Genomic DNA, 23,936 nt, shown 5'->3' with positions numbered 1-23,936 from the left:
CCATCTGATGGCGTTTATTAGAGATCTTGGGGCAAATTTAGTTTGCAGTTGAACTGTAAAATTAGTGTTTACCCCATAATGTACGGGATATTTTTTCCACTCGTTTTGTCCCCTGAAATTTGGAATTAAACCTTTCCAGGCTGACAAGAGTCCTGGCGTGAGTTAAGGCCAGTGGGACTGGAACCTGATAGGCCTCCTGTCTCTTTCCTCTTTAATTTGCAACTGCCCTATCCAGTTCAGCAAAAATAAAAAGGATGAACACTGCCTGCAGTAAGCTGGGCTGGGTAGGGGTCATGAATTCTGTCCACAGCAGTGGATTTATCACCAGGCAAACCAAAATGAGGGATGTGAAATGCTGCTTTTTCTTTGTACTGAACTGTCTTGAGGCCGATGGCAATGAGCCAACTTTTCTCTCATCCCAGAGTGTACTCCACCCTTCTGACAATGCTCACTTTTCTCCAATTGTTATATAAAAAGGTAATGCAATAAAATTGCAAAATAGAGATTTTCTGTGTTGTAACACACAGTGCTTCTACTCTGACAAATGCTGGTATGCCTCTCTCGTGTTGTCTTCAGCTTATGCCTTGTGGCTTACGTTGCAAGCAGATGGCTGTCAGGGTGTGAATTCAAAACTCCTGGTGGCAGTGGAAAGTCTGTGAGTTTAGTCTCACATTCAGGCTGATTGGGTAGACTTTGAGGTTCATAGGTTCACCCAGAGAGGTGGGAAGATCAAAGCAGCGAGGCCTCACATTCAGTTTCTCCCTTTGGATGAACATGGAAACCACAGTGCTACATTTCATCAGTCCCAGCATTTCTAGGGGTGCATTAGGCACTTCTCAAGTGAAGCAGTACTCATTTGGGGAGAAGTCTGAAACAAAAAACATCCAAAAGCCTTACTGCAAGCACTTAGAGATTAACAAACAGACTGCTTGCTGGCACTGATTGATACCCGCTGGCATAATGCCACCTTGTCTCATCTCTACCCATTTTCTGCAATACATTTTATCGTGCTAACACTGTCAGCAGCTCATTTCCTGGGTGGAGGAAAAAATACTGGGATGAGAGAGATGGGGAAAAGAATAGGCAGATGGTGACATTAGCCTTTTTCCTTGTGTCTTATGTCACAGGTTAGCTCTGAGTTTGCAGTCAGGGTTTGCTCTGCAGAGTTCTGGGTGCTGTTGGTGGACAGGTTTGTTTTGCAACCTGTGTGTGGGCTGCATTGATTCCCTAGCAGAAGGGAATCTTTAGCTACTCTGTGTTGCTAAAGCTTTGCTTCTGGCTCTCTGCTGGCAGAAGAAAGGGAATAATTGTGGTCCTGTAAATATAGCTATGCACATGCTTGCACAAACGGGCCTGTGTACTCCATATGCAGTCTGTCCTAACACCCAGGATCTAGTTCCTGTTTTTCAAGCCTTCCACTCCTTGTCCTCATTCCTTTGTCATGGGATATTGGTTTCTGGAATGCAGTTTCTCTGGTGTCATCAGTGCTGGGTGTAGATCACTCCAGGGAGTATTCTGTGGTTATGTATCCAGCAAGTGCGTTAATGTTATCATTGTAGCTGGTTGGCTTGAGCTGGGAATGGCAACATATACAGAGGACATCAGCTCTGTGTTGTGGCTTTGCTTTACACTCCTGCGTGGTAATTTCTCCAGTCCTTGGTTATTTTATCCTATTATTTATTTTTTTTTTATGAAGGCTGTTGCCCTGTTCCTGAAACACACAGCGTAGCTCTCCCACTAGGTCCAGCTCTTTTTGGAGAGCAGCAGCAAAGGACCAGCTGCTGTGCTTGGGGTGGCTTTAAAGCATCAGGCCTGAACTCTCAGAGCTGGGCAAAAGGCTTTCTTGAATTGCAGGTCTGCTTTGAACAGTGACAGAATAGATGTATGTGTCTCAGTTCTGGCCCAGGGGCTTGTTTTTAAGGGCAGTAGGGGAAGAGTGAGGAGTTCTCATTGCTCACTTGTTGTCTGACTCCTCTGATGTCCCACTTTGCTGGTAGTACCAACTGGATGTAACTTTGAGGAGGACAGCTGCCCCAGGCAGAGCAGCCTTCCTGTTTGTGGGGTCAGTTTGAAAAAAAGGAGCACAAATTTTCCAGGCACAGAAGCCTGCCATCTCCTGGGATATTAAAATTACCTAGTTTGTTTTCCACCACTGAAAGCTCAGAGGTAAAGAGGTGCCAAGTTTCACAAACCATCTGCATAATCAGAGCAAATTACCTAACTGTACTGAGCGATGCACCTTCTATTCCTTCTTGCTAGCATTGTGGCACATTGTCACTTGAAAGTACCATACTTGTTTTTCAGGGTTACAACTCCCCTTCCTTGAAAGCCATGTACCTTTTTTTTTTTTTCCTCCGTAGCATTAGATTTGCATTCTCTGTCTTGTGAGAAGTTCCAGTACAATCTTTCCTTCACCTCTGACGTGAAAGACTCCTGAAAGCTGGGTAGAGACGAGTGCTGTCCATTGATAGCTCTCACTTTGTTTTGATAGACAAGGAAACACAGCGGGAAAAAGAGAAACTGGAAATTGAACTGGCTGCTGCACGCTCCACCAACGAGGACCAACGAAGACACATCGAGATCCGAGACCAGGCCTTGAACAATGCTCAGGCCAAGGTGGTGAAACTGGAGGAGGAGGTAAGGATGCTGGGAGAGAGAAATTAGGGTAGCTTGAGTTCCAGTAAAAGTGACTGTGGGAATGAGTTTGTCTTGTGCAAATTAGTAGGAAATCTGCTTGCTTCAAAGCTGTTTATATCGGCTTAGCTTTGTGTTGGTTAGCTAAACCACTGAACTGTGCACAGATAAGCCACAAATCTGTATTTCCTTGGAAGTGCTTTCGTCTAAGCAGCCATGTTTCGTTTTCTTTTTGTTTCAACTGATAAAAGTGGGCTGGAACTGAAATCCCAACCCTGGCAACCTCCTGAACTTGGCAGAAATTCGGATCTGGATGGACTTTTAACTAATTTCAAATGAATGCAGCTTGTCCCCTTGCCAGGTGTTCCACTTACACCAGGTTATCGTGGTGCACACTGCAGATCACCACACGTGCCCAGTGTATGTAATAAGCTGGGCATGACCTTGGTTGTTTTCTCTCCTTTTCCTCCCAAGAGAGGATAATGCATTTGAGCTGCTTAGCTGGGCAGCTTTCACAGTACTTTCTTTTGTAGCCTTGTCCCTGCCACGCACACATGGCACTCACCTTGCTGCCCTTCTGCGTCATAGTGTCCGTCCTCTTTCCTCCCGCCTACTCCTTTCCTCTCAAAGGCTCCATTTCCCACTCCCAGCCTCTGCTTCCTTTATTCCTACTCTTCCTCCATAGAGAGCCTCTGGAGGAAATCTCATGACCAAGCACGCTTCCTCCACTGCAGATTTGTTCTCTCTTCCTTCAATTCTGCCATCTTCCTGCCTACTAGCATTCACCGTCACCTTCAGTCGAGCGCTGTACCTATATCCACCTGCATCTTGTTGTCTGCAGAGACGCTCCTCAAACCCTCCACTTGTCTGCTTCTACTTCTCTCTCTGTTCAGGATCCCATTGTCCAAGAGAGATGAAACGATCAAATACAAAGCGAACATCCTCCTGTCTTGTCTTGCCTGCATTCCTCCTCTCCCAGGTACAGATGTAACTGCCTTCTGAATTTTAGCCTGCTTTTCTCTAAGCTCTGTGTTTGCCTCAGTAGCCCTTCCCCTGAGCCTTCCTGTGTTTCTTTCCCTGCTGTCCTTGATTTTTGTCCCTTGCAGTACCCTTGCTTTAATCTCTTCAGCTTCATGGAAGCCCTCCCTGGGTTTCTCCCCTCCTGGATCATCTGTGCTCATTCAGGATGTTGTTGCAGGGCTACCTGCCATCGTACCTCCTTAGTCTTTCTCCCCCATGCTGCACCTCACTTTCTTTTCTCCACCGCATCAAATTCAGGCAGTTCCTCTCCACTTTCCAGGCCCCTCATGGGTTACCCAACCCTGTTTCTCTTCTCCCTTTGTTGCTGAGAGGCTGTCTTCTACCTTTGTCCTTCTCAGTTTCCAAGCACCCCTTCCTCCCCAGCGCAAAGAAGCACTTCCGTGCTTTCTCCCAGCCTGTCCTCACCTTCCCTGCAAACACTGGCAGGGATGCTCTGAAGCACCCTTCTGTGATGCTCACAACATGGTTGGCAGGGGCTGGGCCCCAGAGCCTGCTGCCCTTCATGCTGACCCACAGAGCGCCTACTAGGCCTGCCTGGCGGGTGTGCTTCCACCCGCTGTCTCCTGTCCCAGGCTCAGGCTGTGAGCTTTGAGGGCAGGGAGTTTTCATTCTTCAGTGCTTAGCATCGTCAGGCTGTGGTCCATCACTGGTTCTGTGCAATACAAATTATAGTAACAGAAAAAGAAGAGTGGAGTCAGAGGACTGCTTAACTACTACTGGCCACATTCAGCCTTGCACGCAGTCGACAAGTCCACCGATTTCTCTAAAAATTGCAGCATCTCCTGGTAAGGCTGACTTGCACCTTTGTTGCTCAGGGGGACAGGGAGCGTTAGGTTGTAGGGTAATTTAAAGGTGACATGATTCTCTTTGTCTCTAAAACTGTTCTGTCACTTGATCCCGCAATGTATTGAGCTCTTCGGCTTTCATTCAGATTTCAGCACCTTATTACACTAAAAGTCTGATGTGTGACTGACTTTAAGTACACAGGACATCCTTCTGGATTCCCTGAAGCAACTCACTTGCTTGGAGTCAGCATGTATAGAGCTGCTGTGATCAGCTGGGGCCAGCACACACAGCACTCGGCTAGGTTGAACCTCTGTGTAGGCTCTAATAGTGGCTCCCTCACAGTAGAGTTGAAACCTTTAGGAGTAATAATAATTGTATGTTTTCTTTTCAAAAGACCTGTCTTGTTTTACTGGAAGAATTGTGTTCGGGGCTGTGGCAAAGTATTTCTGCCTAGGTAGAATAGTAAAATAGGTAAGTAACTCTGGGCTAGATGGCATGATAGCTTAAAAACCACGTGTGTGCTGATATAGAGTGGAATGCCCTGCATGAGGGCTTCTGGTCATTTGCATCCAACCTTTGCTCAAATCCCAGGGCGCATAGGAAGTGCCACCCTTCCTGCTGTAGATAAATATGGAAGCATCTCAGTGAGGGAGCAGGAATTAACTCTGTTTTTTCCTAGAGGTGAGGGGAAATAAGGGGAAACAGAAGGGGTAAAGAGTCACTTTTGCACGTTTCCCAAATCACTTTTTAATTAAATACTTAGGATTATAAAGCATTTGTTGCCTCATTAGTATTGAATTGTGGGAACTTCTCAAATCCCCGAGCTGTTTGGTAACTTTCCGAAAGAAAGCCAAGCAAGCTGTTCAGTGCTCAGGGCACCATTTAGAAGGGACTGTAAACGTCAGCCTGAGTTAGTGACATTCAGTAACCAGGATATATATGAGCAATTTGTCAATTATTTGTTTTATTCCTGCCAGCTTAATCTGAGTTACTAGTCCCTGTAATTGTCAGGATTTCCAAACTAGTCCTGCAGAAGAGGGTGGAGTTTCTTATGCTGGCAGCCACTCTGGCTCATGGCCTGCGGGGGGTGTGCATATTTCAGTTGTTGCATCCTGTAATGTAAGTTTTCAGCCTTTTTTTTCCCTCCTTCCGTTTTGACTTTCTATTGAGCTGAGTTACCCTGCCTTATATGCACCAGATCCTTTATAAAAAGAACATTTCTGTTCTAATGAGAGCTATAAGCCATATATCACTACAGCTGGATTTAAATACTGCATTGAAATTGGAACTTCCTGATTTTTTTTTAAGTCTTTTGCCTGAATTGCCAGTTTGGACGAAACCACCCATGTGTAAACTGTAGGTGCGTGTGCTCCTATGGAGCTTAGAGAGCTTTTATATGTATTGGATTTTAACATCCAAGTTAGAGGGAAAAAAGAGATAAAGGGATGCTAAATGTGATGGAGAAAGGAATGATCTTGGAGATACTAAAGTATGGTTTGAAACAGTTGTAAGTAAAAGTAGGCATTCATAGAATCCTTTCCCTGGTTCGTTAGCAAGGGTGAAATGACTCTTCAAATTTAGAACAAGCTGCCTTTAAAGCTTTTGATAGAGTGGAGTTTATTTCTGCAAAGTGCTAAAAAGGGTGAGTGATCATGAGTATTTAAAACAAACTTAAATATGGCTACGAACAGACTTGCTAAGCATGTATGCTTTATATGTAATATTTAAACTTTACTCCTTCTGCACTTTACATAAAGATACCCAGTTATTAACCCCTATTTTCACTTCTCCATTTCCATTCTTCCCTTTAGTAGATGTTCCACAGTTATGCATGTCAGCAGCTTATTAAAATTGTTTTTTGTGAAGTATTAGTCTGTGTTTTTGAAAATCAAAACCCTTGAGATTTATTTCAAATTTATTGCATGTAATTAAAATAATGGAATATATTTGAGGTAAAACGCCTGTTGGCTTAAAAACATATATCACAGTCAGAAATGGTTAGTGATAATAATATTTGCAGCTAAAGCAATGAGAAAGCCTGATTTTGGAGCGTGGATTGCCATGATGGCAATTTTGATGGAAGCATTTGGTTGGCTGCAGTGTGCAGCAGGTTTGTAGCTGGTAGATGGTCACAGACGGCCTGTATGTGTGAGCTCTGAAAATAGTCACGTTGCCATGATTCAACCAACATCTGCTAACATAAACCTTGAGAGCCTTCGGCAAACAGAGAGCAGATAGTTAAACTTCGCTTTGCTCTGGGCCAAAGGCAGAATTGCTGCGTTTAAGGAAAGGACCATCTTGACCAGCCTGAGAGACTGGGTAAGCACTGCCTTATTGTCGAGTCCTTACCAGGCTTGTAATATTGCAGCAGCGAGTTTGGTGCCAAATACTTTATCTAACCACAACTGCTGGATGTAGAGGGTACAATTGCTACTGTTTTTACACTAATATAAAAAAAAAAAAAAAAAAAAAAAAAAGAATTTCCAGAACTTTTATTGAACTTGGTCATTTCTACTTACCCTGGTTAATTCATACCATGGAAGACCACACTTCAACTTAAAAAAAGTTTGTGGGTTTTTATATAGTAGTGTAACTTGTACTCCTTTGCTCCACCACTTTACAAACCACTGTTTTAATGTGTGCCTTAAGGAGACAGCTTTGAAAAATAGCGACTACCACTAAGAAGCTGTAAATACCTGCTCTCTGCCATCCTCATGCACACACCTTGCAATGGAAGGAGAAGCCAGACAGGATGTCTGCTTGGTGCCGACTGGGGGCTGGCGAAGGGAAGAAGCTGGAATGAAATATGTTTTCTAAAAGTGCCTTGTATTTAGAAGCTGTAAGATCTTTCAGCCATCAGAATTCAACATAAACCAGATATTAAAGCTAAGATAGTATATTCATTTCCCACTCAGCTATTGTGGAGAGAAATAGCACACTGTTTCTGATAACACTGAGGGTTCTGTCTGTGGGGAAATGTAGCAACGTTCATTTCCAAATGACATCTATTGTACTTCATATGCTGTGTCTGAGATACTTTCAGAACAGAGCTCTGGCTTGTAGGGAAGAGACCCAAAGGAGAGTTTGTGTGCTTGAAAGCTTGTCTTGTTTTTCTCCAGTCACTTCTCTGGGTCTATAAAAAGATACTCCTAGCCTCCACAGCTTTGTCTCACTTAAATGCTTAGACTCTCAGAGCTACATAACCACTCCTTTCAGGACAGAGATGCTTTTAAAGGGGACACTTTTTGGATGGCGTATCATTCGTTCATGGATGGGTAGGAAGGAAAACTCCTTCTCTTCCATGTAACTAGTATGCGTATGTGTCTTTAATGACCTGCATTCTTGTAACAGCGCAGCACTGGCTTTTTATTGCCATGTCATTACCTCTCATATTCTGTCTGTTAATAATTTTCCAGAGGTGGCTTCAAGAGTTATAACTTATTTTAACACAAACGGAGAGATGACATTATGACATTCCCATGCAACAAGCACAATTCCCTAGCAAGAGGATACTGTTACCAAATTGTTTCAGCATGAGTTCTTGCTGAGGCCAGTGGCGCCTTATTGGGCCTGAATTCTAGCAAACTGAGGGTTCAAAGGCATCCTAGAGGAATATATTCCAACTGCAAGAGGGAGAGGTGGTTTAAATGTGAATGTGCTTGCTGTCTTTTTTTTTTTATCTTTTTTTTTTTTTTTTTTTTTACTACATTTCTGCCATAGCAGGCAAATTCTTGTGGGGGAAATACATTTTCAGCTGCATCTGAATGGATTCAGCTTTAGGATAAACCCAGAATGTCATGAAAACACCCTGAATATATTAAACAAAGGACTTTGAAGACATCAGAAATAGTGGGTGGAAGACAAGCAGATGCTGACGAGTGTTACCAATTTACTGAAATAGGAGGTGTCCTAGATGAGGAGGGTAATGACTGACTTTGTCAAAATGCCTGGGAGAGTTTCTGAATCATTGCTAGCCTTGCAGGAAGTCTTCTCTTCTTCCCCAGAAAAACTGTTTGCTGAGTAACGCATCTGGAAGCGCTGAATCTCTTTACAAAAGATCCTTCCTTCCCCCTCACCTGGTAGGTCCAGGACTGCATTTGCCCTGCAGAGGCATCTCCAGTCTGGAGGATGTTACAGCCTCTACCTCCCTTGCTTCTAGTGCCTTGACAGTGAAAATTCCTCATTCCTGTATGTCCCTGCTCCCTGTGCTGTGTGCATGAAACCTCCGTGCCCTCCTCAGAGCTTTTCTTCTGCAAGCACCTGGCTTCCCTGAAAGAGATTGCATGGCTTGTGGAAGCCTAAATCAAACCAAGGAACAGGATTTGTTTGGCTTTTAGAATGTTAATCCCTTTTCTGCTGGGCAGTTGTGGTAGTAATCAAAGGTCCCTGTTTCTGACAGGAACACTTTGTCCTTGGTCATTGGTTTTAGACCATGCAAATGCTCTCTGTGGCAGAGAAGGCTGCGGATTGCCTGCAGCCAGGCATTCCGTTGTCTTAGGAAGTCTTTTCTCCTGTGAAAAGTTTCTGAGGACCAGTTTCAGTTTTCTAGGTTTAGTGGATCTGTTTAATCATTTCATCCCTGTGCGTTTAGAGTGGTTGATTCCTTTTCCATTTCTGAAAGCCCTGCAATTTGGTGATAGCGGTGTGCAGATGTTTTCAGGCAGTAAATCTTTCTAACTTGGAAACAGATTGCTCTTCAGGTCAGCCAGACTCTTGTGAGCCGTGAAGCCTCTGAATCCCAAGAGTGTCCTCCTTCTCCCGTCTGGCTCTGAACTGCAGAAAGCAATCTTGACAAGGGTTAGAGGAAATAAAATGAAGACAGAAATACTTGATTGGGAGGCCAGGAAATCTTTCAGGGGTATTCCCTCCATCAATTCACACTTCTGCGTACTAGATATCTGCAGAATCCCAAGCTAGTCCTTGCCTTCTTTATTTTTCTTGTCCTCAGTCCTGTTGCAGCATTTACGTAAACATCGTAGTGGATGTGGACTGGAGAGTGACTGCTCTTGTTTACAATGGTTTAATTAGAAAATCTTGTTGATAGAGTTAAAGCCTGACCTCTGATCCTTGGTTAGGACATTTTCCAAAGCAGTCAGGGATTGACTTGGAGAAGGTATGCACATGATTAAAGTTGTGCTTTAGAAAATGCTGGGAAGGGAAGCAGTCATGCTGAATTGCTCTGCTGTGCTTCCAGATGTGCACTGAGGTTATTTGAGATCTTACTGTCTTAAAGAGGTGTTATAATAAAGATGTTATTATGAGTAAAATGCCCTTCATTTTCAGAGCACCCTTCAAGGCAAAACAGTTATAATACATTATGTGAGCATGAGCTTGCTTCTTAGTTAAATGCACTACCATCAAAGGAAAATTACTATCTTGTAAAATTTATTTAAAATTATATACTGAAGGGCGTGACCGCATCTCTGTAAAGCTTCAGGAGTGAACTCTTATCTAGAGCACGTGTTCACTGAAAGGCTTGTAGAGGAGAGAATTCCAGCATCCTTTGATGCCATCTCCCCCATGGTAGGTGTTACTGTGGCCCTTGGCACTGAGCAGCCAGTTTTAGTTCTTTGCTGGAAGAGAGAGGGTGGGGAATCCATGGCAAATGACCAAGAACAAGCCTCAGCATGCTGCCTTTTTTTCTTCCTCCCATTTCACTTATGTCTGCAGCACCCTGGCAATACTCAGGAAACTGTTTCCAATTCCTGTCTTAGGAAAACACCATCATACTCTCAATTTATGGTAATGAAATCCCTCTGTGCTTGCAAGAATTATTACTGATCCTCTTTACACTGAGAGGACAGAACAAGTCAGAAAGATTTATTAAAAAAAAAAAAAGTAATATTGGATTTCACTGCTACCAGTCCTGGAGGATCCTGATTCACAGAAAGGTAAATTGTTCCTCATAAATACTTGCAGTCACAGAGATGGCAGAGCTGGAAATGAATGAAACTGTCAGAATATGCAGTGAGTTGACTGAGTGCAGCCAGTGCATGAAATTAAGCAGTCTCATATATAAAGAATAATTGTGTCAAAAGACACATTAGGAAAGCTGAGTTGTCTGGAGCATATACATGCCATTAAAGCTTCCTGAACATCTGTGTTCCAAAAAACTGAGAATGATTTGAGGGATTCCTCAATTAATTCTGTTTTAAAGCCATTAAATAAAATACACATGCAAACCCCAAATTTGCTAACATTCCTAATTCTTCCTGGTGCTGGAAGATGTATTTTGTGAAGGGGGAAGAAAAAAAAAAAAAGAAGTTGTCTTTATGAAAAGCCACTGAACAGGCCGTGCCTGTACTTTAGGTCTGGTGCATGAGTTAGGCATGTGCAGGCAGTGCTGGTAAGTTGGGCAACAGCTTGTGTTGCAACGTTTCACCTGCAGGTTTGGCTGATGGGAGCATTTTCAAAGTGAATGTTTCAGTGGAATTTTTGTGTCCTAATTCTTTTTTGGCTGGGCTCTTGGTATTCTTTGAATGCAGGCCAAAACGTTAATCCACGCATATGCATACTCAGGTTTATTAGTTATGAAACTAGTGAAATGTTATCGGCAGCTGCTTTTGCGAGGAAAGTTGTACCTGTGCGTTAAAAAACTTTTCAGAAATTTGAATGCTTTGTGGTAGGTAATAAGAGACCAAATGTACGTCCTTCCTTGATTTTTTTTATACAGAAGAGTGGGGGACAAGAGCTGATTTTCAAGAGATTATTATTCAGCTCGATGCATGTGGGCTCGATCTTCAAGGTCTTTTCCAACCTAAATGATTCTATGTTTCTATGATATTTTGCTGCTAGCGAGTTTATTAGGTTGTTCCTTACTCTTTGTCTAGGTCAGTAAGCTTGTATGCAAAACCAGGATACTGCGTGCTCTTCATTTCTAGGTTCTGCAGCTGACTTATAGTCTATAATTTTTGGCTAGTTACAGAACCGCCTTGAGCTGCTGTTAACTTGAGTGTAAAACTACTGCATTAATCTACACTTTATTGGAGTCTGAGAAAGCTTAAATCAGTGTTATTAAGCACTATGTTCTGGAGTAAAAAGGTCTATTAAGTATAACATTTTATTGATTTTCTGCAGAGCAGCAGTGGAATATTAAGTTGTATTAAAATGTTCTCGTCCCTCCCATTTCAAACAAGTTTGAAATCTTGAGTAATCAAGGAATAAAAATATCTTTCTACTCCACATGCACTGGTGGGAAGGCCTTTGACTGGATTACTCACTATTTATTGTAACTTTCATTATATTGCCCAAACTTTTATTATACTGCCCCAAAAATACTTGTTTGGGGAAAATCCTCTAGGGCAGCAACATTCATGCTGTGAGATTAGATGCCTGCTGACTTTATGAAGAAAAGAAAAGGGTACCATGTCTGGGATTAATAGTGTTTGGAGATTTTTCTTTCTCTGCTATTCACATTGCAGTCTCTGGATTGCCCCAAGGAACAAGAGTGTGAAAAGAGAAAATTTTGAAGAAACACATGATAAGACCTTTTTGGAATGAAGGTGCACTGTAAGAATGGCTCATATTGTTCAGATCAAAGCCCAGCAAGCCTAGTATCCTGTCTGTGCCGAAAGTTAGAGCAGATTCCTAGGGAACACTATCAGAATGGGGCCAACAAACAGCGGTACTTTCCCAGAATACTTTCCGCTTCCAAGAAGGACTTCCTGAGCCAAAAGTGATGTCTTTTGTCTTTAATATCCCTCAGTGGACTTTTCTTCCATGAAGCTGTAGAGTAGCTCTTTGAACTCACATAAGGGAGCCTGTGTTTTTCATTGTGGTGCTTCTCTAGACTTTGGCTCTGACTGTTGGGAAAAGTTGCCTTCTTCCTGCTATTTTTGTATTTCAGGGTTTATGACCGTCACAGCTAAAAAAGCAGTGCCCTAGATTTGCCACAGAAGGCCAGCTAATTGTGATTGTTAGTCTTTTCCTTAACAGAAAATTATGTCCATGGGTGTCCAGTATCCTATATATTAGAACAAAGCTAGGCCTGGGCATGTTTTATTCATTTTTTAAAAATTAATATTTTAGTTCGGTTTTATTCTGCTGGAACTGTGGATTAATCTTGCTAAGACAGTTACCAGGCATCTCAGCATGGTAGTTTTTATTGCTTATTGTGAGTCAGGATAGCAGCTTGGTTTGCAGGATGAACGATGGAGGAGGACTGAAGGGCAGAGACAGGGAATGGGGCAGGAGCTTTCAGGTCACACTGGGCCAAGATGACTGAGGTGGATGTCCGGACTGCTGGAATAAACCTGGCTGCAGTGTGGAGAGAGCACAAGCCATGTCTAGTGTGTGCTTTGATCCTGTTCATTATTTTATTGTTATAGGGCTGGAATAGGGTCCTGCAAGTTTTGATTCAGTTTCTACTTACTCTCATAAATACGCTGCCAGCAATTTTCAGTATTGCACCGTAAAGTGTTCCTAACTTGTGGACCAGCTCTAAATGCTATCTTTGCTGCAGTTACCTTGGTAGTGTCTCAGGTCACTTAAACATTCTCTATTGTGAACCCAGATGCCCTTTCTAGCCCATTGCTGCTCTCAGTCATTTGCAACAGATAATTACCTCAGTTTCCCCATCATTACCCTGGGGTTGCTGAGGACAAAAAGAACAAATATACCTAGCAGGAAAGCAGAGATGGGAAAGCCTTGTAGCATCCCAAGTGTCGAGTCCAGAGCAGGAGCCTGAGGGACACTGACAGCAGCCGTCTGGACATGTTCTTCCTTGCCTGGTGTTTCTGCGTGCGGCAGTGTGTACAAAGCCAGAGGTTCACGCGCTTGTTCTCATTATTTAACTTACGTTGAATTGTCTTCCTTTGTTTCAGCTCAAAAAGAAGCAGGTCTATGTTGAGAAGGTGGAGAAGATGCAGCAGGCCTTGGTTCAGCTGCAGGCAGCATGTGAGAAGCGGGAACAGCTGGAACACAGGCTGCGGACCCGGCTGGAGAGGGAACTGGAATCTCTCCGGATGCAGCAGGTACCCGCCGTTTCCCTCTGCCATGCCAGGTTTGTGTAGGGTTGTACGCTACACCCTACACGCACATAAAGGAAGGGCAGTGTTTTTTTCCATTTTGTAAAATTAACAGATTTTTATTTTGGTAGCTAGAATAATGGATTTGCTGGCTGTTGTATTGGTTTTACTTGATTTAATTCTTCCATTCCAACCAGAAAATTTAGGTAACAGAGCAAGAGAGGATCCATCGCACGATGAGATTCAGACATAGCCATGTAGCTAGATGGTGTTCTATCTTTAAGTAAACTGGTTATATTGATTTTTAAATTATTTTTTAAATATCGTTCATAGTTTGAGATTTTATAAGAAAAATCATTAACAACCAGCCTGAAAAGAGGCCCTTCAGAGAGCTTTTGCATTTGAAAAAAACAAACAAAACCAAAATGGCAAAACCTTTCTATAAATGCTGTTGACAGAAACAGATGGGACCCTCATGTAGAGTATGTTCATATGATTGTAACGTGAGTTAATTTCAGTAAGAAGAATGAATGAGAAGTAGATTGTGCAGTGGTGGCATGAATTAGATGTGAAGTTTTAGTTTTAGTTCAACCTATGTCAAACATAGGTGGACTGCCAGGTTTGTAAATTTTACTGGAAATAGGATTCTATGTTCTAAATAGCATTTAGTTTCAGATCATGTTTATCCCCCAACTCTCACATCTGCATAGGAATGGATATTTAAATCTTACTTGTATTTTTGTATTGGTTTTAGTAGGAGTTACAGTAATTGGATAAACTTCTCAGTGTTACCATTGGAAGATGAATGTGTGCTCTGAACCCTACAATTTTTGACACTGAGCCTGAGTCAACACAGAAAACAGCTTTCTTGTCATGGTTAAGAATTCTGAGCTGAACATAAAATAACTTGTCTGCCCAATTTCTTTTCTTTTAAACTATTTTTTTTTGTAATTTTTAAGTCAAATATCCTGCCAGTCCCAGATGAGACTTCCGTATAAAACTAGGTATTTTATCTGTTGAAGTATTAGCTCAGCAAATCTCCACTCTTTCTTGTTTGGAAGGGAGCACTGCCTGTCTTCCAAGTCTTGCTTTAGAACTGAATTATTTTTAATCCCTGGCTAATTAATCCACAGGTATACACTGGATCATATTGATTTAATAACCAAATCCTTCAAAAATATTTTGGATGCGTTTTTTTAAAAGGTGTGATAACTCTTGTATGCTAGTTAGTATTTTGCTGGAACGATGTTGGAAGTGAATCTGTGTTACGTCAGGCATTATGGATGGGCTGTAGCCATCAGACCTGAATAGCATGATAGAGCTCTCAGGTGCACATGTGGGGCTTTGCACATGGAAAAAAGGCCTTAGAAGGAGCATTTTCCATCTCAGATATTTGCTTGTTAGTATTGACCAGCTCTGGAATGGCACCAGGAGGCACTCTAGTATGGATGCTGTGAGTTAAGCTGTCTTTCTTAGTAGCAGTGCTTGGTGTTTTATGACTTTTGAGCTTCAGCATTTGGAAAATAGGAGCCTTTCGTGCAGTATATGAGCTTGTTTACTGGTTTTGACAGAGGGAGGCTAAACTGCCCCTGCAGATGATTCAGATTAAGCTCTAACAGAGACTGTTACCCTCCCCTGGTCTGCCCTGCATGGCAGAGGCCACTGCGTTTCACTCTGGGGGGGGTTCTTAAGTCAAGCCAGTGCTGCTGTGGACCAGCCTCTGTATTTCAGACAAAAGGCAAACCAACCCCAAATCTTACAGATGCATCCTGACACCTCTTTTTTTTCTTTTTTTTTTTTTTTTTTTTCCCCTTGCTTTTGGAAATCAGCGTCAGGGTACATCTCAGGCTGCCAACGTCTCGGAGTACAACGCCACAGCGCTTATGGAACTCCTGCGTGAGAAAGAAGAAAGGATTCTTGCTCTGGAAGCTGACATGACCAAGTGGGAACAGAAATACCTGGAAGAGAGTGTGATGAGACAGTTTGCTTTGGATGCAGCTGCAACTGTGGCTGCTCAGAGGTAAAGGAGATTTTTCATAGTACTGGGATTATTTTTCCAGTTGAATGTCATATTTCTCACCAACGCATGTTGTCATACCACCCTCCCATGATACCTCGCCTTGTGGTCTGAATGGCTTCTCAGACTTCTGCAGGCAAGCAGGGCTTGGCTGCTTTTCCTGGGAGCTGTGCAGTTGCCAACAATTAGAAACTTTTTTCCAGGCGAAGATTCCTCCACATCCAGGAGCCATTTTCCAGATTAGAATTGTTCTGAACCATTCCTAGAAGCTGTTGATTCAAAAATAGGTGTATGAGAAGGGTTTCGGTATTTTTTATTTGTTTAAACAGGGATCAGTCCTTGCTGAAGTCATGTGAGGTGGGGTAAGCTGGGTGATTCACATCATTCACCCTGAATGGCTTCTTGTTCTCCAGAATGTTTTTGCAAATTACTTTGTGGTATTGTCTTCAACATGGTTACTAACCAGAAACATCTACTAGGAAATTCTGCTCAAAACATTCTGCTGCGTATGGAGAGCACTGCTTGTGGGGGTGGGAAGGGGAGGGTGTCTGAAATTTGGTAACAAGCTCACATTCCAGGATAACTGTACAGAAACACTTATTATGGCTGTAAACAGGCCCAAGTGCTTCAGCTAGTTGGTAAACAAGAGCTGTTATTAGAATGCAATGCTTTAGCATTAGGTATTGCTTACATGTAATTTCATTGCTCACTACTTTCTGGTTCTTGATGGCAGATTTTATTTTAGATTGTTTCATGAGCCAGATTCAAACAGGAATGTTATCACAACTGGTTTCCTAGCTTGTAAGATCATACTAGAATTACAGGGGTAAAGTTGCCGATGTGCTGTGTTAGCATTTAAAGACTTTATCTTATCTTGCTCCAGAAGCAGGCTGTTATTTTAGGGTATTGATGCTTCTTGTGCACAGTTTTCTGCCTCCCCAGAGATTTTCTAAAGGCTCATGTTGTTGCTTCTCCTTAGGGGCCATGTTATATTTTCAGCATGCGCTGATAAGTGAGGGTCTGGTCTATTGTTCATTACGGAATGAGAAGAGCTGTGTTAGGCCTGTTCAAGTTTTGCTAAATGAACAAGAGTGCCTTCCAGTCAGGAAAGAGCCAACCTCTGTTTTTCCATTTCCTTCTAGCTGCTTCTCCCCTAAAAGACGATATTCCATTAGTGTCCATACTCCTGCAGGTTTATATGCAGTTGGCACCTCTAGTATCTCCTTCAAGAATATAGGCTGTGAAGGATTCCACTAATTTCAGTGGCAACCTCATCTACACTGTGCACAAATTTCTTTCCCTTTTGTTTGGTAGTGGAAAATAGCATCCCTTTGGAAGTTAAGGTTGCAGGAAGGATGCTTTAGAGCACAGGAGGGAGTCTGGGGCAGGTTAGGTTTCTGTGATGAATGACCTTCTTATGCCCTTCACATTGGTGCTTTGCTGTTCCTGATCTGAACTTTTGCTGAGTTATAAGTACGTTTACCCAGACAGTTCTTACTACAATGAACTGGAGCTCTCAGTAACTCAAGTTTTTTTTGTGTGTGTTTGGTTTTTTTTGTAATGTTGTTAATGCATAGCTATGCCAGTAACATGCTCTTAATGTTATGAGTCATACAGTGATACAGAGCCTAGCACAGGGACTTTGTTCTGACTGAACAGCGACAAGTAGAATGAAATACTCATCGTGTTTTGTTAATGGACTGAACAACTATCACAGTGTTAACATCAGGCACCATATGGAATCAGTCTGAAAGTGTTTTCAGCCCACTCCAACTTTTTGGGACCAAGCTGCTTAGGATTGCTTAAGGAGCTTCCATGCCTAGTTCCCTTTGATACTCCGATTCCCTCTATGATACTGTTGGAAGGGGAAGGGAAAGAGAGCTTTATACCCAAAGCGAAGTTTGTGCTGTTTCAATTGAAGAAAAATGCCTAGTGTTCTATGCCATCCTTCCCTCTCCCCATGTCCTTGGATTTGCCTTGTCGATCAGTTTACAGTAGTACAGTGAATCAGTTAGATCATAGGCTGGCCCGAGATGGACAGTAGATTGACTGTTGTTGTAATGACTTGCATATTTTTGTAATCCTGCTTTCATTAGGGCTGGGAGTTGGATTTTTGGAAGACACTGAGCCAACCTAAACTCAAAAAAAGTGGATATTCTTGCTCGTTGCTTTTGAGCAATAATTTTATGCTGCTAGGAGTAAAGCAGCAAACATAGCTGGTCCTTCATCTGCTCTACTGCTTGTTCTCAGGGACACGACAGTGATCAGTCACTCGCCTAACCCTAGCTATGACACCTCGCTGGAAGCTCGTATTCAGAAGGAGGAGGAAGAGATCCTGCTTGCCAACAGAAGGTGTCTCGACATGGAGGGAAGGTAAAATGCAGTTTGTTCCTATCTGGCTTCTTTAGGACAGAGACTTTAAATTAATTGTCTGGGTAGACACCTCAGAACCAGAAATTCTTGTGTCTTCACCCATAGCAATGATGTAGGATGCCAGACGCTCATTTGGCCAAGGGAGTATCTACATAGCAATCCAAAACCTGTCTTGATACTGAGGGCTAATGCAAAAAAGTCTTCTCTTAGACTTTTTGCATCTGGCTTGTTCCTCTTCTCTCTTCAGGGCATCCTCATCAGACCCCAGGCTCCAGCCAGCTCTTTCCATTCTCACAGAACTGTTTTCCCTAGGGTTAGGTCCGTTGCAGACTCCCACAGCGTGTTAATCCTTTCTGTTGGTCTCATGTCCTGCCCAGAACTCTCAGCTTTGTCTCCAAGCCCCTTCCATGGCTGTTTAGAGCAGCTTCCAGTAGCCAAAGGTGGATGGGTATCTCAGAGCCGTTTACTCATGCATGTATACATGCGTGATCTGCTCCCGTGGGCCAGTGAGCAGCCAGTATTCAGGGCAATAAGCTCACTGGCATCTTGTCTGCCTCCACAAATGCCTAAGGGAGTCCTAGTCACAGCCGTGGGGGCACTGAGGCCTCAGTCCAAGGAGACAGGAGTACAGGTACATTGTTCTTCTTTGTGCTTCTCAAGGATTAAGACTCTGCATGCCCAGATCATCGAGAAGGATGCCATGATCAAAGTCCTGCAGCAGCGCTCCCGGAAGGAGCCTGGTAAGACCGACCAGCTCTCCTCAATGAGACCCGCCAAGTCGCTGATGTCCATTTCGAACGCCGGCTCAGGCTTGCTGTCCCACTCATCAACGCTGAGCAGCACTCCCATCCTGGAGGAGAAGAGGGAGGACAAGAGCTGGAAAGGCAGCCTAGGTAATTTTTAAATAAGGGTGGCAGTTCAGATGTGCGAGTCAGTGCTTAGAGGGGAGGCAGGAGCAGTGGGAGGCAGGTGTGTTGGACAGACAGATGAGCTGGCCTCGTGTGCAGCGAAGCTGGCTGCAAGCGGGACGGGATATCTTTGGAACAACTGCTTCTTTTAATCGCTTTTGGGAAATAGTGATTTCTGCTGTCCAGGCTCTGTCATTAAAATACATAAGCCTTTATTCCCAGTACAGTACCTGACTTTAGGGATATTTGAGGTTCAGTTTTCACAGTTCCCAAGCACTTGCTTTCAGCTGGGTTGTTACAGCTGTCTGAAGGTGTAAAGTCTCCTTGAACAGGAACAGAGATACTAATCAGGATTGCTGTCGTGTAGTGTTGTGCCTGCACTAACACGGCTGCTTCTGGAATGGCTTAACACCATTGTTCAGAGAAAATGAGTTGTAACAAATCAAATCTTAGATTATTTTTTTTTTATTTCAGGGGAAAAGTTTGGTCCAAAGGCCCTCCCTGTGAGACAAGACCCTGAAATGTAAATAAGAATCTGTTGCAGCTGATGTCAGAGTGTGCAGATTTACCCTGCCGTAGACAGGCCACTACTTAGAGACAGGGAAGTAAGGTGTCAGTGCCCACTTGTGTATCTTTGCATGCAGCAACATGAGGATGCTGCTGTTCTTCAGGTACTTTAGCACCTGGTGGTGAAAGGTGCTATAGAAAGGTAAATGAGTGTTGTCTGCTGAAGGACAGGGCGCTCTCCAGATCCTAGGGCAAGTAGTACAGAGGGATGCAGAACTGATACCAGTTAGTTTTCTGGGATTGTGAAATTTTCTTCCCTTTTTCCACAAAGGTGTTCTGCTGGGAACAGAATATCGCTCCGAATCCATTCCCTCCACCCCCTCTCCTGTCCTTCCTTCCACACCATTGCTGTCAGCCCACTCGAAAACAGGCAGCAGAGACTGCAGCACCCAGACTGACCGGGGCAGCGAACAAAGCAAAGCTGCACCTTCCACTGCAGCTCCCACACCAGGACGACTCCCCAGTACCAACCTGGCCTACAGCGCAGACAAAACAGGTAACAAAGCTCAGTTGCCCTCCCCTGCCACCGACTCGCAATCAGTTCTGCTCTGTGGGACGGGCCCTGCCATCCCTTTCTCCATTCAGGAAAACTGGGTTTAGTTTTTGTGAGGACAGATGGATTTCAGAGGCCAGCTTGACGATATTCTGAGGGATCTCAAATGCTCTGATGGAAAAATAGCCTTAAGAGTGGTAGCGTAAACATGGACACACTGGGTAGAGTGGTATAGGGAGATTTGAGAATTGGAGCAGGTATATGGAAACCCCAGGACAGTCTCTGAGTCAGTGTCTACCCTGAAGTAAATTGCGAGTAGTGTGTGGGGTTTAAACAGGGTATGAAAATGGGCTGTAGGAAGTGGCCGTTGCCTTTTAGTGGGTATTCAAAGCCAAGTGGACTCAGTTAAGGGAGAGGAAGAAGAAGGAGAGGTAACCGTCATGATGAAGCTGGCTCGTTATTGTACTGTCCCAGTCACAGCACCAACTTCAGCATTGGCACAAGTAGATCCAGTTGACAGTGACTGTCACAGAGCTGAATTTGCTTCCCACAGAGCTCCGAGTTGGCAAGAGCTGCTCATTTTCCAGCCCACTCTGCCAGATCAATGCAGATTACACAACCTTGCCTCTTCTACTTACAGACACATTACAATTATGTTATTCTTTATGGAAGAGTGAATTTGGCTGGTCTGCTGTGCATCTTGCTCATGCTATGCTATTTAATGGGTATGGAGGGAGATGGGGCAACAGGTTTTGTGGTGAAAGTCTGCTCTGACTCCATTGGTTTAAACGCAGTCGCTCCAGTTTTATATGCCATTGTGTATCAGTGGAAGATACCCAAAGAGAATTTGGTAAAATATCTTTATTTGTCTGGCTATATACATGAAGAACTGAAGTGTTTTAAATGAAGTAAGGAGTTGTTAGCTGTCTTTTGACTAGTGATAGAAGATTACTTTTAAAATGTTAATGTCATATTTCTAACCTCATTGAAGTTACAGCTTTGGTTGTCTTCTCTTGTTTTTCCTCATCACGTAGATGGGCCACTCTTCCACTCCAGCACTCTTGAAAGAAAAGCCCCTGTTCAGACCATGGGGCAGGACCTCCCAGATGGAGAGATGGTAGAATACCTCATCTGAAAGGCTGTGCCGGGATCTGAGCTGGGATACAGTAGCAAGAAATTTTTAAAAGACATTTTTATTGGGAAAAAAATTTGTAGTACCTGAGTAATAAAAGAACACTCAGCTGTTTGTTCTTGTATATTATGTCTCAAAAGTATGGACAGGTTAATTTATAATTTGTTCTAAATTATAAAAAACCCGTAACATTTGTTCTTTGAAAGTTTCCCCCCTTATTTTTTAAATACTGGATCTGGTAACATCTGGAGAAAAGCCAAGAACTTAGGTGCACTACATCTGATATTTCATTTCAGTTTTTTTAAAGTCTTTTAAACAGAAGTACCTACTCTTACAGCTGTTGGTTAAATATCTAGCTTGAATGCAGTAAGGCGAGCATAATGGCCTTATAATGATCAGAACCGAGGATGTAGTTGTGAGCATCGCTTACTGGTTTTAGAATACAGGTGTTCAGAGAATCTTTTATAAACTTGAGCTGTGATCAAGGGAGATTTCTCTTTATACTTTCTCTTTACACTCGGTGTAAGAGCTCAGAATAGGTGTTTCACATTCATAGGCTGGAAAGATTTCTGTTTTCATTGTGGTAATGTTCTTTTTTTTTTTTTTTTTTTTTAATATTTCCCAAATTGTGTTATTTCTTTATTAAAGAAAATGACTCCGGTGATTAATGTCGCATTTCACATTTTTAGTTTCATTGAAAGATTTGCCACACTTTTATACTTAAGTACTTTTCAATAATTTATATGGTGGATAGTAAATAATATATTGCATTCATGTTTTACGTAAATTAAAAAATGAGCGTTTACAGGCTCAGTCCTGATCTGTTAGATCAGATTTCTGCTGTTGTAATTCCATTGCCTTTAGTGGAACTACTCCAAATTTACCATAGTGCAAGTGGCAAGCCCTGTTGCTTTTCAGCATTAGCAGCTTAATCTGCTGCATCTGTGGAGATGTTTCTCCATAGCAGTTTTTTCTGTATTTCAAATGCCCTTCTACTTTATATGTCCCTCCTTCTTGGAGATACTGGATTCTTTTTCATATAGCAAAGGCAGAGAGGTAGAGCTTTAAAGAGAAGCTCTGTGTAAAGTTCCAGATGGCGAATTCTCTCCTTCCAAAATATTTTTTTTTCTTCACCTAATTGGAGAGAGCAGCTTAAAGACAGCCCCAAAGGCATTACAGAAGAAAGTTACACATTTAAGTAATCAGATTCACTTTCAGATTTTTGGGAAGTAGCACAGATGCAGCAATGCTTTGGTTGCAGGTGCTGTAAGGGGAGGTATTAAAACCAATAGAAGTAAATGAATATTTTTTGTTACCATCTTAGCATTTTATTGAAACACTTCAATATTAATTTCTCTTAAAACCTACTTCTTTTTTTTACTTGAATGTTAAAATATTTAATTAGCCAGTGGTCACACATTGGGAACCTGGCTAGTCTCAGCTTTCTGTGCATCATTAGGGTAGCCAGGTTTTCATTTCAGATCGTTTCACCCCAGAAATAAGAAAAATCACTAATTAATCATTGTACAGTTAGTGAATGTCCTCAATTTTTGCTTGGTTGACACTACTGATATGGTGTCCAATTGAAATGGCCTTACCTGAATTTGACAGTGGAGGGTTGGGAGTTGAAAGGATGTGCCTTCTGTCTGCCGTGCCGGTGACTTAGCAGGGCCTGAAGATCAGCCAGGAGTTGCATTTTGTTTGTCTTCTGGTGATAATCGCTTAAAAACCAAGGAAAACCCTTCCCATCATTTCTAACAGATTTGCTGTTTGTTAGTGGTCTTCAGGCTATACTCCTAGACCCACAGGACTTAGAGGTGGCAAAATGCACAGGGTAAGATGTGAACCGATTCCAGATAGCCTGGCTCTACCAGTGACTGCTCTAACAGGCAGCACAAACTCCCTTCCATCACCGCTGCTCGAGACGCTTCAGAGCTGCATTTAAAAGCTTTGACTGTCTCTGCCATATGGGACAACATCTTTCTGGACAGTGCGGTAGGCCTTCCCTAAGAGTGTCTTCATAATCCGTCTGAGTTAGTTCTCCACCCTTTTCTAGACAAACTATTCACAGCCTCTTCCTTCTTGTCCCTGAGAATGTCTTACATTTATTTCTCTTGGCTTAATTCCATCCCATTATATGAAGTAATGCCCACTCTGGATGATTGAAGTGATTTCTCTTCCTCCTCCCCGGTTGCTGTAAATGCAGGAGAAGCTTTTCTCATTAGTTCAAGGTGTCCATCTTTCTGCCGTTTCAGCATAATTTTCTATATTGTATTTTGTGGTTTGGGCTTAGAGTGAACAATAAGGGAGATCAAATGCTGTTGAGTGGCTGTGTGAGAGAGGGGGAGAGACACATGAGTGCTTTTATGTTCTTTTAAAGTCAGGAAAAAATTATGCTCCATCTTTATAAGTACTTCACAGCAGTAAGAAAGAAGTTTTGCAACTGTAGGGCTCTAGATAAACAGTTCCAACTCACTTGATTCACATTAATTCTAAAATGTCTAGGAAAATTTGGATCCTTTACAGATAACATCTGTTGTAGAAAACTGATTTTCCCCAGTCGATATTGGCTGTTCAGCTGGACTAGGTAAAAATAATTTGTTTATCCTCCTTGCAGCTCGTTGTTTTCAAATTAAATGCCACTGTAATCTATTTTTACCAAGAAAAAAACGTCATAATAGCTTTCTGTGAATAAAACACAGATTATGGATGGCAACTGTCTCCTCCGAAAATGGAAGCCGGGTGGTCTCTGACGGTCCAAACCATGAGGACTGCAGGAGCCTTAGCAGTTCTGTGCTTGTGGAAGTAAATGTGGAAGATGACGGTGCAGTTCTGCATTGCTTAGGTCAGGTTCTTTGCCCTCTTTTGTAGTTTTGATTTCTTCCTAAAGCAAAACCCCCAAAACTTTTGACATGGAAGTTTGAGGTTCTTTTCCTGCGCTGACAAACTAGGAGCCATCAGGAATGTATTCTTTCCCTCAAGCTTCCTCAGAGCCACCCTGATGTGAATGTGAAAGAGC

At 42.7% G+C, this 23,936-nt stretch overlaps 1 protein-coding gene across 5 annotated transcripts in view; it reads left to right on the top strand.

The window, feature by feature from the left end:
- The window catches only part of AMOT (angiomotin), a 63,745-nt gene extending 42,699 nt beyond the window's left edge, over nt 1–21,046 (top strand). For all 5 annotated transcript variants that reach the window (XM_080365408.1, XM_080365407.1, XM_080365406.1 and 2 more), the window contains 7 exons: nt 2,492–2,637; nt 13,284–13,433; nt 15,257–15,447; nt 17,695–17,817; nt 18,478–18,710; nt 19,564–19,788; nt 20,820–21,046. In XM_080365408.1, coding sequence (XP_080221534.1) covers nt 2,492–2,637; nt 13,284–13,433; nt 15,257–15,447; nt 17,695–17,817; nt 18,478–18,710; nt 19,564–19,788; nt 20,820–20,920 — 1,169 coding nt within the window. In that variant the 3' untranslated portion in view covers nt 20,921–21,046. The remainder of the gene's footprint in view (nt 1–2,491; nt 2,638–13,283; nt 13,434–15,256; nt 15,448–17,694; nt 17,818–18,477; nt 18,711–19,563; nt 19,789–20,819) is intronic.
- The last annotated feature ends 2,890 nt before the right edge of the window (nt 21,047–23,936 follow it).

The sequence above is a fragment of the Falco punctatus genome (genome assembly GCF_963210335.1).
Source record: "Falco punctatus genome assembly, chromosome: 15".
Lineage (NCBI taxonomy): Eukaryota > Metazoa > Chordata > Aves > Falconiformes > Falconidae > Falco > Falco punctatus.
The sequence above is the reverse complement of the archived record's forward strand: the minus strand, read 5'-3'. Positions and strand labels throughout refer to the sequence as shown.